The 14,903-nt window shown below is 36.2% G+C and overlaps 1 protein-coding gene across 1 annotated transcript in view; it reads right to left on the reverse strand.

Moving 5' to 3' along the window:
* The window catches only part of USP8 (ubiquitin specific peptidase 8), a 38,175-nt gene that overhangs the window by 18,606 nt on the left and 4,666 nt on the right, over positions 1-14,903 (reverse strand). Inside the window, exons 2-7 of the mRNA XM_024193892.3 lie at positions 6,971-7,146; positions 5,960-6,104; positions 5,151-5,236; positions 2,834-2,981; positions 1,585-1,642; positions 16-175 (exon numbers count right to left, since the gene is read on the reverse strand). Coding sequence (XP_024049660.1) covers positions 16-175; positions 1,585-1,642; positions 2,834-2,981; positions 5,151-5,236; positions 5,960-6,104; positions 6,971-7,074 — 701 coding nt within the window. The 5' untranslated portion in view covers positions 7,075-7,146. The remainder of the gene's footprint in view (positions 1-15; positions 176-1,584; positions 1,643-2,833; positions 2,982-5,150; positions 5,237-5,959; positions 6,105-6,970; positions 7,147-14,903) is intronic.

Raw genomic sequence — 14,903 nt, forward strand, 5'->3', positions numbered from 1 at the left:
AAGGTTATTCCATACCCAGGACTGATAGCCTCTTCTGGAACACTGATGGAATTTGGAATACAGGATTCCTGATAATCTTTCAAGCTTCGAGCATCCATTATGAGCAATTCGATGTTTTTGTCCATCATCATTGGAAACAGTTTCTCAGCAGTGATTGCTCCTTGAGATACAGGAACTATTATATGCAAAAATATATTACAAAGAGAAACAGAAATCATTTGTGATAATATCTCATGGGAGAGGTCAAGACTCTTGTTTGCAAATAAATAAGACCACAGAATAATATAGTTTCAGGAAAAACTGAATTTGAACATTGAGGCTCATCTCCCATGTGAAATTCTGCCCACAAAATCGTGAAGGTGGGACATCTGATATGAATATCTACAGCTCTTGGCTTTCACTATAACAGTCAGTAGCTGTTCTTTGATTTTATACAATATTTAAAAACCATCAGCTTAAAATGATCAGTATTGTCACACTAGTCTGCACTGGTTTATAGGTTGAAGGAGAATTCAGGAGAAGAGTTTCACATTTGTACAGTGTAGAAATGGAGCCTGGGGAAAAGGGTCCTTTATTTAAATCAAAATTTTCTTACAAAAGTCTCTGAGAAATATGCCTTGAATATTTCATACCAGTTGTAGCTGGTGACTTTTTTTTTTCTTTTTCTCCTGTTTGACCATGCCACGGTTAGTTCAGTTTACATTTGAAATATTGTGTAGTGATCAAAATTCAGTAATTCCTAAAAGTAATCACTACCAAATCACCTGATGACACATAAATTGAGGACAACTTTTATGAAAGTCATGGGGAAGTGAGCAAACTCATCATAAAAAACCTCAATGTCAAATGTAATTTTAACAAAAAAGCAGACTGGGGAGGCTCAACTGATATACTAAAGTGTCATAATTAACAAGTACAATGCTAAATTAAGATGGTGCACTAATTTTGATTTTAAAGAGAGGAAATCATAACGGGGGGAAGTGAAGGAAGCTATCAGAGAATCCGTCTAGTCCAGGGGTTCTCAAACCTATTAGACCGCACCCTCCTTCTTGTGTCTGTGGTTGTTTATGTCCCTCTCTCCTGTGCTTCTGCTACACAAGTACATCTATGGCCACCCAGCTATGAAGGCAGAGTGGAGAGTGGCGGCTGCTGGCCGGCTCGGAAGGCAGCGCCGCTGCCAGCAGCACAGAAGTAAGGGTGGTAATACTATACCATGCCACCCTTACTTCTCTGCTGTGGCGGTGGCGCTGCCTTCAGAGCTGGGTAGTTGGACAGTAGCCGCTGCTCTCCTAACGTTTCTCAGGCCGCCCCCCACCTCCTCCCAAAGAAATTCCCCCCGTTTGAGGACCTCTTGTCTAGTCTGCATAAAACAGGCCATAAAACGTCCCAAAAATAATTTCTGGAGACTATGTTTTAGAAAAATATCCAATCACAATTTAAAAATGGCCAATAATGGAAAATCCATGATGCCTCTATGTAAGTTGTTCCAATGGTTAGTTACTCTCACTGTTTAACTAAATTGTATGAAGCTTTGTTTCCAGTTAAACAATGAAGACTTTTCCTGTGAAACATTGCATCACTTACCACTCAATCTGTCAACTTGATCTTTTCTTTCCACTGAACCCTTCTTCTCACCATTGATCTATATTATTAAAAAAAAGTGTTAAGTTGCTGTTTTTATTTTCTAATATAAAGTAACAAGTTCAGTAAGTGACCCTGACTCGCAAAACATGAATACAACAGGAAGGGACCCACTAGAGGGAAATAGCTACAAAGATCTGCTGTCAGATGTCCAGAAGTCCCAAGAAAGAGGATAGGAGGGCAGTTGCCCATAACAGAGGGGAGTTGTGGAAGATGTAACACAGCCTAGGACTGCAATGCTTGTTAGGTGGAGTTGCTGCTGGGTGATTTTTGGGGGAGGAAGGCAGGGGAGAGAAATGATGCATGACTCCCTGGGACACTACTTTTGCCCACTCGAATCACAGATTCCAGGCCCAACTGAAATTTGTCCATAGATTGCCAGCACCCTCTCAAACAAGAAGCATAAGATCTGCAGCATGGAGGATCATTTCTATGCACAAAGCTAGGGATACAATTCCATTCACTGTGTTTAAATAACAATCTGACATAAAGTGATAAAGCAAAGGAATTCATCAAGAAAGCTTGTAATATCTAGACAGAGCAGCAAAAACAATGTCCACTCATGCATTTATCCAGACATAAGAGGACTGACTCTCTCTCTGCACATGCGCAATGTGCCCAGCCATTTGATGGTGTCATCATCAGCCAGGTGGAGAGCCAGTAGCCTGCCTTTAAGAGGACTTGAAGGACGGAACACAGCTTTCACTTGAACTTGCTCAATTTTGTTACCAGTAAACCTCAAAGTATATGAAGGCACAAGTGTTATACACTAATGAATAACAATTTTTAATTTAAGGAAAAAAATTGAGCTTTACGGAAGAATTGAGGTCTATTCTGTTGAGCTTTAAGAGTTTTGTGGAGTTCCGCAGGTATCAAATATGTCCACAAAGGTCTATGACAAAAATTGTTTAATAAAAATTCATAACTTTCAAAAGTTTCATATTCTGCCATAAAAAATATAAAGCCTTTTACCAAAAATGGTAGAAGTAAACTTAAAATGGTTATCTTTAAATGATAATGTTTAACTTTCTACAAGGTAAACAATCTAGTCATGGGTGCAATGTTACTAGTTAACTCAGTTTCTTCAATAAAATAAGTGGCCTCATATTAACAGTTGATTTAATGAAGTGCCCATTTAAACATCATGCATTTACAGATTTACTATCATGTCTGTAAATATTCCCTCCATTACCCTTTGGTTTTTTCCTTTGGAATCTACTGCATTTTCTGAAGTGTGTTTGGCTAAAGCCTTTCCATCATCTTTTACTTCTTGCTTTTTCTGCTGCTCTTCTTGTCTCTCTTTTTCTTCAAGCCTCTTCCGAACTTCAGCTTCCTCATATCTAGTAGGAAAAAGTCCATTTTCAAAAACGTTTTTAACTTGTGCTTCAGTAACTTTGTGCAATTTTCCCCCCAAACATTTAAATGTTGAGGTCTCACAACACTTAATTCCTGACTTCCCAAATTCTTCCTATTTTCCTCAGTAGCTGCTTGATATTATTCCTCTCTGTGCTTCTTGCATTTCATAACTAACCTTGTTTTTTGGGACCAACTGATGTCCTCTGCCCTTCTCGAGGCTTACAATTTCTTTCCCTCAACCTCAGCTGTTTATGTAAAATACTTCTGCTCTGGCATCACCGAAAATGTTAAATTTCCCACCCTCTTCTGCATTTGTACAAAGTACAACTACATGTAAAGATTTACTTATAAGATTTAAGTAATGTTGATACCCAAATGTATTAGTCATTCTCCCTGGGCACATTTTTGCTAAGAAAATCTACTCTGGCATCTAATAAGTAACAGTATCGCTAATTACTGTAAGAATAACTGAACCTATAGTTTTCTATATTTTCTCAGCCAGATAAGTCTTCAGCCTAGTCTTTATTCAGTATATTTTTAAGACTGACTGCATCAGAAAATCACAACTAATTATGTGCATCAGGTACCTAAATAAATGGACTGATTTTTTTCCCAACAGTTTTGAGCACCCAGTAGCCATCGTTAAAGAATTCAAACACTGGAGTTCCAATAAAATCAGTACGAGTTACTGGGTACTCAGGACTCCTGGAAAAAAAAAAAACAAAAAAAAACAGGTCAGTTATTTAGGTGCCTTTTTTTTTTTTGTTGACATTTGGCCTAACCTATTTTTTTTAAATATGAAGTTTTTTACCTCTCATTGTAAAGATAGCTCTAGTATTGTAAAGAAGTAGTCATATGAATGACCATTTACCTTAATGAGATGTTAGCTAATTAGGACTTCTTGAAAGTCATCAATTCAACCACTGAACTGTCCCAAGTCAAATCAGGGACATTCAATTAGTAAACTACATCACTGATGTGAAATGTACCTGTCACATCCTGGTTCACTATCAGTGTAATGGACATTCCATAGGGATGAGGCTGCAAGTTTGGAATCTGATGTTTCTATGTAACTTTCTAGTTAGTGACACAAGCACTGATTCAGGAAGCATCCCTATTTGAGACAGCACATAAGCACACGCTTCAGCCCCCTTAACTTCAAGTGAGACTTAAACACATGCTTAAGTGCTTTATTGAATCTCAGCAATACTGAATGTCTAGCCACCACTTAAAAATATGAATACAATTCTTACAAAGTGAATTAAGTCAAATTTTTCTACTGCTTCTATGATGTGCAAATTGGATTATCCATATTGGGATTCTCTTACTTCAAGGCAAAAGGTGTTTTACTACCTGAACCTCCCAGAGTTTTAAATTTGGTAATTAACTACTCTCTAGAAAAAAAATTATGCCAGAAAAATAGTAAAGTAAATTGGTTCATATACTTATTGTAAAGTGGCTTCTGTGACCGTACGGGAGCCATCTTTTTCTTTTTAAGTATCTTTAAACATGTCAATACATATTTTAATTGCTCAAGTACATATTTGCACAATACACTTGAAATAATTAGTCACTGTATCAACCCTCAAACTTTGTTCCTTTGAGACAATCCATAAGCTACCAAAAAAGCAGCTTTCAAAAACACTGCCTTTGAGCAAAAGTGCAGTTTTCCTGCTAAAAGCTGCATCCACACTAGGAGCACTTTCCCAGTATAATATACTGGTATATCTATACTGGCAAAATGCTTGTGGCATACACTTGGCCTTAATATGATCACGTGACAGGAAAGAATACTAGGGAAGGACTTTTAATAGAGTGACTAACAGCAATTATCTAGAGGTTTTCATTGGAGCCTCTGATTTGTGTATACATTAATGGAAAAACAACAGCTGACATTTGTTGATGGTATTAAGTTAGAGAGACACTGAAGGTAGATCTAAGCACATCGGTTTGAAGTGACTGGGATGAATGATGGCAAATGAAATCCAGTTTGAATAAAAGGCTCAATCGGAAAGTTTAATCTTTCTGGATTACAGGTATCAGCAACTACTGCAAACAATGTCTAAACAAAGGCAAAACTACAGCACCAGATGTGCAAATTTCAGATATTCAGCAATATCTACACATTGCTTTGTAAAAAATGTTGCACATACCTCAGTTTCAGACTCTCTGAGAGTCTTTCAGCTTCTTCAATAGCTTTTTTTATGTTTGTAGGTCCCAGTATAGAATGAAAGTAATCCTAAAACAACAACAAGAACCACCCCAGCATACAATTAATACTGTCCAATGTGCATACAGGATAGAATACTTCTGCAGACACTACCAAGAACAACATTTAGCACCTAGTTTACAGCACACTAAAGTTTACCTACTGAAGGGAAAAATAATCCAAAACTAATTTTATATTATTGCCATAGTTACATCTACAAAGTGAGATGTTCTTCTCAAATATTTTAAGAAAAATACCACACTATTTATAAACAAGGCAAATAGTCATATGTATGTTAATATTTAATTTTTATAATGTTAACAAGCTCTGGTCACAAGATTGGGAGAGTAAAAAAAACATTTTATCCACTTTTTAACTAAGGTTATCTTAATTAAAGGAATAAATAATACGCAATTTAGTTTTGTACCAGAAAAGGACTTTAACAGGAAAGATAGCAACGGGGCTCATACTATTTAATGTCCAGTAGATGATATGCCAATGTAATTAGCAAAGTGTACTGTACTAGAAAGTAATAAAGGAGGCTTACAATAATGGACTGCCTCACTTATCAACACAAACTACAAAAGTTTATTTAAATAAATATAATTCCTTTACTGAAATTACTGTTTCAGTAGTGCGCACACATGTAATTCTTTCAACTACCCCTAAAATCTTCAGATATAAAGCTCAACTGATTCGAAGTACTTCTGTTACTTCTACCAATATAAAAAATGCAGTCGGAAAGATACATACCTGTTGTTGCTTGAAATCGGGTCTTTTTTTAATAAGATTATATACAGTCACATATTTCATATATAGGACGTAGGCCTTTTCTTCATCTCTGTCCAACCTGCATTCCTCCGCTGCCTTGAAGATCTTAAGGGCACTCTGCACATAACTTGAAATTGGAGGGAAAGAGTCAATTAAAAACCCCCCACAATTGTTGACCTAGTTTTCAAAAGAACAGTTAGTTTTGTAATGAATTCTTGACTTAAATGTTCACATTCTGTGCCCATGTAGTTTAAACATCCCTTTGGCATCACTATCCAAGCTTTACAGTTAAAATAAATCACAGCTACTTTTTTCCCCCCTGAATTATATTTCTCTTTGCTATTGTTTATTAGCTTGCTAATTAAAGTACTGAAAAGAAATTATTCAGTAATAAATTAAATGGCAGTTTAAAACATTTCAAACAAGAACCCATCTACAGAGGGACTGTTAAGAACCACTTCTCTCTAGAATGCAGAGTGGACTGGTTCTTTTAAAGCACTAGTCCTATGAAAACATACAATGAAGTGCATGAAGATTCAGTCTACAAATTCCAGAGTTAGGCTGTTTCTATTCCCATGTGATGGCTGAATTTTTCAACCGATGTTAATAACTTGCATTAATATAGCTTGTTGTCTCGAAGAATCCTAATGCACTTTAAAATCTTTCACAGATGTCATGTTCACTTCACTGTTGAAACATTATCTCTTGGATGATCTCTCCATATTTAGTTTGACAATCCACAGCAACACTATACAGGACTGAGGGAAGCTATGCTATTGAATTGAAACTCAAGAGGGAATTTATGTACACAACCTGAGCTGGAATTTGGCCAGAAGTGCAGCATTGCTACTTAATGAGTTAATGCTTACTTAGAAAACTGGTCTATATTATCACCATCCATATATAAGAGTATTAAACACTGCATCACTTGTTACTTAGCTGTGGAATTTGAACAATTAATACAAAGCCAATTAAACAAGGAAATTCACATACTTTTTTGTACTGGTCTTCTCTGCTTTTATTTCTGTTTTCTTGTTAAGATCTTTCAGTGAAGTACAGAGGTACAGTTCCTTAGGTACAGAAGCCACAGCAGGCATGTTAATGTATGGTTACTTATGTCCCTTCAAGGATAGTATGGCTGTTTAAATGTCTCCAATATTGATGTTTTTCTGAAAATAGAAAAAGAGGATATTATTGAACACATCCTGTTAATGTCTTCAACTGATTTTTAAAATATAGGTTTTTAACATGACGCATAAGGAGTTAAATGCAATAAATCTATATGATTAATTAGCTTAACATACAGATTTGCTCCACTTCAAATGAAGAGCTTATTAGTAATAGAACCCTCTGGAAATTATGCAATAAAGAAAACCCAATGAAATGTAAAAGCACAGTTTTTAACTTAATTGAATCATTGGGCGTACTTTGATTTTATGAAACAGAACTGTAGTGCCTAATCTGTCAATTATAGAATTGGAAAGAATTGACAAAATTGTGGCACTGCTATTTTTTAACACTTATCTATATTATTTTAATAGTGTTAAGTGTAACCTGTTAAATAAAATATTAATACTAAATTACTCATTACATAGAAAAACTTTTTCTTAGTTTAAAAAACAAATTGTCATGTACTACAGGAAGCCATCATACTTTTACATTTTGTATCTGTAATACGAGATTTGTTAATTTGTCTGGTATTGCCCTGAGCTTTAATACTCTTCCAGAAGAGGAGGAACATTACCATAGAAGTTTAGGATATAACCATTTAAATGTTAATTGCCTCAGAGTCCTGTTACTAGTCTTATGTGCTACCAATGCCAGACAGATTTATTTGAATTTTTGGATGAATATAAATAAATCCCTCAAAAAATGATGGGGGAGTTATTAAAATATAATTCTAGGAAAATAATTGGGAATGGGAGCAATCTAATGTCTCCATGGCACAACAGGAGGAGAGAGAAAGTAATTCTGAAATTTAGGAGGAGAAAAATCTACTTTATCCTGCAAAGATTCATTTTAATGTAAAGCCAGTAAGTATATCAGAAAGAAATTGACCTTTTATGTATTCATAATCTTAAAAGGATAATTGATTTATGACTTGCTTATGGCTGACCTCTGCACATAGACATTGCCCAAGAAAGGTGACTGGTAATACACAGGTAGCAGAGAGAGCTCACACCAAGAGAAGGCAAGCTGCAATAATCCGTAAATTTGCAACATCTTTGCCACACCTCTCTAGGTATTAATAACTAGCTTAGACATAATTGCTTTTATGTTTTTCATATGGAAGATTCCTCCAGGCAGCCATCACCGTAACAGCTGGGCATCTTGCACATGTCCACCTTATCCGGTATTAGTATTTTACAGTAAATCAGACTGTTCAATTTTCATGGAAAGAGAAAATACGGATCGATACCCTTAAAAAAAAAAAAAAGTATCTTTTCTTTACTCAAAAAGAAGACGCGGGGGGGGGACTTGACTTGCTAATTTAACCACAGAGAATACTGGTTCAGAAGGGGCCAATCTTAAAAACTTGCCCTTACACTGGTCTGGGCATAAAAATTAACTATCAAGAAAAGAAAACTAGTTAGCCCTGTATAAGGAATAAACAAATCTCCTAAATTGCTCTGTGCTAAGTATTATCATTTTGAGGTAATTTCACATTCTTGCTTTTATTTCCTGATTTGATAATCTGACAGTCATCTGAAGCAATGCTTAAATTCATCTTTAATATAGTTAAGGACGTACCTTAACACCTCAAGGTCTGACATCAGGAAGAAGCTTTGTTACTGATCTCTTCAAACTTACAGCCATAATTTAGGAATGGCTACTATCAAAATTGAGTAATAAGTCAGTTAAAAGCCTGACTTCTCTTGGTGATCAACAGAAATTACTTCATTGTTATGATCATGTGATATAAAGAGTTCTATGGTAGTTACCACATCTGGCTGTTTCATGGCCTATGTGAAATTAGTTGATGGTCTCAGCCCATTTCCTAGTAGTCAGATGCTTATATCAGAAAACTAACAACATTAAAAGCCCCAATTGTAAGTCTTAGCAGTGATCTTAAGATTGAATGGGAAAGGAGAATGAACTACCCCCTCATTCTCAGATGTGGATAAATGGAAGACTTCAGATGCCTGTGTTCTCAAACGAGCACATTTCACTAGCAACAACAAAAATTCATAGGGTTTAAAGCCAGAAAGGATCATTAAATCACCTAGTCTGAACTCCTGTATATACTGTAGAGGCTATAAAACTTCACCCAATTACCCTTGTTTTGAACAATTTGTGTTTGACTAGTATAATTTGTGTTTGGCTAAAGCATAACTTCCCAAAGGCATCCAGTTTTGATTTGAAGGCATCAAAATTTAAGAATCCATCAAATGTTTAGTTTAAGTGAAATACAGAAATAAGAACCTTCCCCTAAAAGGCATATGCAGAGATGCATAGATATTCAATACTTTTAAAATATTGCTTTGAAAGAATGTGATAGGTTTGGATACCACACACACAAAAGTACTTCTTGCAAGGTAACAGCCTTTTCTGCACAGGGTGGCGAAAATTTTGGGTAATGCTGCAGTTACGTGAGAAGATTTCATTCTCTTTTTAATAGGATTTTCACATTACTTGTTCAATCCATCTTCAGAGAACAGCCTTAGCTGGCTTCTGTTTTTTTCTAAAGACTGTAAATAAAGACTTCATTTCCCTGAAGCTTTAAGTCCTTTCTAAATATACCTTCAAGGTTCAATATGTTACATAACTTTTATGTTCTCTGAAACTCTTAGCAGTAGCAGGTAATTGAGTATTATAAACTGTCTTACAAGTATTATAACTTTAAGTGTGAATTCTGACACTGGTATGAAAACAACCCTAGTCTAGAAAACAACAATATGGAAAATAGACAATTATTTGTAAAATGGGAAAGATGCTAATGAAATCTCCCAATAATTGACATTAGAATTTCTATTTGGGATCTAATCTACATAAATATAGAGTTCTATCTGGTCCACAATTACTCTAAAGAGTTTTTTATGAGAAAATAAGTTGAGTAGCAGTTGAGCCACTTATTCATTTGTACAATTTCTCAATAGTGAAGCAAATGTCTTCCCAGATTTTACTATTCTTCTGCTGTGGTTATGAGCCTCAAGATCATGCCATGTACACCACAGTGCTAGATTTAGTTTTCTTTTCCTATCAGAAATGTTTCTTCACTCCCCTTATCTTTTTTCAAGATGTTTTTAAGAGTAAATTAGTTGCCAAACAATTAATGGCTTTGATTCTATCTGTACATGGGGCACTGGTTTAAGACTGGTGCTCCAGATGCTACTGCACTAAACATAAAATTAATAAGGAAAGGATGTAGGAGTACGGTAATTTTCTTTTTGAAAAGAAATCAACAGATTACTTATTACACTTTTTGGTATCAGACATAATCATGATAAACATTTGGCTTTATTGTGGATTTCATAAATTCATCTAAGATTTCTACTGTAATTTCTAACTTAACCTTGCAATAAGTGCAATACTCAACCCTAAGTATGTAACGGTGACTGGCACCTTCATAATTTTCCAGATCAATAGTTCCCAAACTATAGTCTGTGGATTACTGGTGGTCAAAGACTTATTCTGTGGTGGTCTCCAGAGAGCTGAACAGTCACAGAGTGCTGATTCTGGGGCCCCCCTTTTTTTAAGCTGCTAAAGCATATTAAAAAGCTAAAATACCTTCGTTTTCTAAAATTGCTCTTCTTAACATAGAAATATTATTTGATTGCCAGTGGGAAGGGAAGTGGTCCATGCAATTGAGTGGGAAAGAGGGTGGCTCACTATGAAAGCTTGAAAACTCCCAATCTAGACTATTTTATAAAATGTGGATTGAGTTTCTCCATGAATTTGTGTTTTCCTTAAGAATCAGAATTCTAAATGAACATGAATCTACATTGCTAGTGCAGTAGGAGTTTGAATGAGGTGAATCAGTCATCAGAAGTGGTGAGACACTTATACAGTGGGTCACTGACTCTCTTCACCCTATCTCCAAAACAGATGAAGAGCAAAAGGTGACATGGAAAAGCTATGGTGACATAATTTGTTACTGACTTTGTTGTGTTGGGCTGAATAGCACTGAGCTATAGTTTTATCTGAACTAAATCAGTTCCAAGGTTCATTTTGTTTTTATTTTTCTTTGTTGCTCCTGGAGACCAACTCCAAAATGGAAGAATAATGAACATTTCCAAATGGAGCAATAGCCTTCTTGGGTAGAGATGGGCTGGAAATAAGACCTATTTAAACAAAAAAGTCACACGTAACAGCAACAACTTATACGACTCTTAAAAACAAAAATGTTTGTGCTCTTCCTACAGTTTTTGCAGCAGAGATAATATTGTTAGATTGGTATTAACATCAATTGACAACGCAAGTTCACACATACATTTGGGCATAATACAGTTTTATGCAAACTGAAGCTGTAATCAAATACAGAAATGTCAATTTCAGATAAAGTCAAAGCACAAAGAAAAATCAATGCTTGACAGGTCATATGCCTATTTCACAAGAAACAAATGTTTTGTACTCCATACTAAGATTGCTTAACAATGTTCTGTTTAGGCTTTGTCATTATATAGACAAAACCAAAGAGATTCGAAGTTAGTATTCTTTCTCTCCTTAACTCACTATTGCATTTAGTTATTGCAGTAGACTCTGAAAAGTGTGTGATGTTGTTGTCTTCCTGCAACGCCCATACACAAAAAGTGTATTAGGGACAGAGTAGCAACCTGAGCTCTGGATTTCCTAGCTTCTGTTGACTTAAAAAAAAAAAAAAAAATCAGGTGCGGTTTACAATACAGAATTTAACTAGGGCTGTCGATTAATCACAGTTAACTCACGCGATTAACTCAAATTAATCGCCGTTTTAATCACACTGTTAAACAATTGAAATTTATTAAATATTTGTCTACATTTTCATATATATTGTATTCTGTGTTAACTGAAATCGAAGGATATATTATTTTTATTACAAAAGATAGTATTTTTCAGTTCACCTCATACAAGTACTGTAGTGCAATCTATACTGAAAGTACAACTTACAAATGTAGATTTTTTTTTTGTTACATAACTGCACTCAAAAACAAAACGATGTAAAACTTTAGAGCCTACAAGTCCACTCAGTCCTACTTCTTGTTCAGCCAGTCACTAAGAGAAACAAGTTTGTTTACATTTACAGGAGATAATGCTGCCATCTTCTTATTTACAATGTCACCAGAAAGTGAGAACAGGCATTTGCATGGCACTTTTGTAGCTGGCATTGCAAGGTATTTACATGCCAGATATGCTAAACATTTGTATGCCCCTTCATGCTTCGGCCACCATTCCAGGGGACGTGCTTCCATGCTGATGACGCTTGTTAAAAAAATATGTTAATTAAATTTGTGACTGAACTCCTTGGGGGAGAATTGTACATCCCTTGCTCAGTTTTACCCACATTCTGCCATATATTTCATGTCATAGCAGTCTCAGATGATGACCCAGCACATCTTGTTAATTTTAAGAACACTTTCACTGCAGATTTGACAAAATGCAAAGAAGGTATTAATGTGAGATTTCTAAAGATAGCCACAGCACTCGACCCAAGGTTTAAGAATCTCAAGTGCCTTCCAAAATCTGAGTGGGACGAGATGTGGCGCATGCTTTCAGAAGTCTTAAAAGAGCAACACTCCGATGCAGAAACTACAGAACTCGAACCACCAAAAAAGAAAACCACTACCTTCTGCTGGTGGCATCTGACTCAGATAATGAAAATGAACATGTGTCGGTTCGCACTGCTTTGGATTATTATTGAGCAGAACCCATCATCAGTATGGACGCATGTCCTCTGGAATGGTGGCTGATGCATGAAGGGACATATGAATCTTTAGTGCATCTGGCACGTAAATATCTTGTGACGCCAGCTACAACAATGCCATGCGAATGCCTGTTCTCACTTTCAGGTGACATTGTAAACAGGAAGTGGGTAGCATTATCTCCTGCAAATGTAAACAAACTTGTTTGGCTGAACAAGTAGTAGTACTCAGTGGACTTGCTGGATCTAAAATTTTACATTGTTTTATTTTTGAATGCAATTTTTTTTGTACATAATTCTACATTTGTAAGTTCAACTTACATGATAAAGAGATTGCACTACAGTACTTGTATTAGGTGAATTGAAAAATACTATTTCTTCTGTTTTTTACAGTGCAAATACTTGTAATCAAAAATATAAAGTGAGCACTGTACACTTTGTATTCTGTGTTGTAATTGAAATCAATATATTTGAAAATGTAGAAAACATCCAAAAATATTTAAATAAATGGTATTCTATTGTTTAACAGTGCGATTAATTGCGTGATTAATCATGATTGTTTTAATCGCTTGACAGCCCTAAATTTAACACTTCTTTTCAGGGATTAAAAACAGTCATTGGCTCTTTACTGGAGAAAGGAGTTCAAATTTTGTTCTAGTTTCAAGAAAAAGCTAAGTGACAAGAAAGACACTCCTGCAAAAGAGTCACCTGTGATTACATACCTCTGAGGAATATGTCAGTACAGTTTAGAGTTTGCAATTTATTCCTCTGCTGCTTTGACTAGCAGCAATTCTTTAGACAAACTGAACCACTACCACACCCTGTGCTCCCAAAGTCAACCATTTAATTCAGACTGCTGACAAGTTTCACTGGCTCCCTTCCCTCCATTGGGCTGGCTACGGAAGCTTGTCTTACCTAACTACTGTTACTCGGTAGGGTGCTACTATCCCCTCAGAGGGAAAAATTGATTTATGATCAGTTACAAGAGCATTCAGCTTGGCGTTCAGGAGTGGAAACATGACAAGCCATGCTACCTCCTCTCCTAAAATTTTTCTCTCCTTCAGTCTCATACTTTTAAAATATTTCCCCTCAGTGTCTTCCCCACTCTTTCACCCAATCACTCCTAGCTCACCACCTCCACTTCAATTAAAACACTAGTGGTGCTGGTGCCACTCTGCTGCTTCAACCCATCCTAGATTTGCGTTAATAGCCTACAGGGGAAGAACTGAATAACCCATTACCAAATCCCTGACCTAGCCATTCCCCTTACAAAATTCCTTTGTGGAATTACAGGATACATGGGTCCCTGTCTACAGACAGTTTGCCGCAGAATACACCACTTGCTGCATAACTGATCTCCAGAGTCTAAGCATTCACTAAGAAAATTGTTTCCAGATATTATAGTTGCAAAAAACCACAATTTTTTGAACCGAGTGTAAGAGCCAGTGTACATTAGCTGCATAGATTCTAAGGCCAGAAGGGGCCACTGTGATTATCTAGTCTGACCACCTATATGACACAGGCCATAAAGCTTCCCAAAAATAATTCCTAGAGCATATCTTTCAGAAAAACATCCAATCTTGATTTAAAAATTGTTGGTGATGGAGAATCCACCATGACCCTTGCTAAATTGTTCCAGTGTTAATTACAATCCCCATTAAAAATTTGTGTCTTATTATCAGTCTGAATTTGTCTAGCTTCAACTTCCAGCCATAGGATCATGTAATACCTTTCTCTGCTAGACTGAAGAGCCCATTATTAAATATTTGTTCCCTACGTAGATACTTATACAGTACAAGCTTTGTTCATCTGACATGTTGGGGGACTGGGGGGTGCCGGTAAGTGAAAAATGCCAGTTAACTAAGAGGGAGTGAGATTGAGGGCATGGGGTTGGGGCATGGGAGGGGGTGCGGAGTGCAGGCTCTGGGAAGGAGTTGGTACAGGGCCAGATAACATAGTTTTTACTGTATTCTGTAGTCAAGTCACCCCTTAACCTTCTCTTTGTTAGACTCAAGGAGCTCAATCTATTAGTTTATCACTATAAAACACATTCTCTACTTATTCCAGTGGCTCTTTTCTGAACCCTCT

Source organism: Terrapene carolina, unplaced genomic scaffold (assembly GCF_002925995.2).
Source record: "Terrapene carolina triunguis isolate 2854851 unplaced genomic scaffold, T_m_triunguis-2.0 Scaffold67, whole genome shotgun sequence".
Lineage (NCBI taxonomy): Eukaryota > Metazoa > Chordata > Testudines > Emydidae > Terrapene > Terrapene triunguis.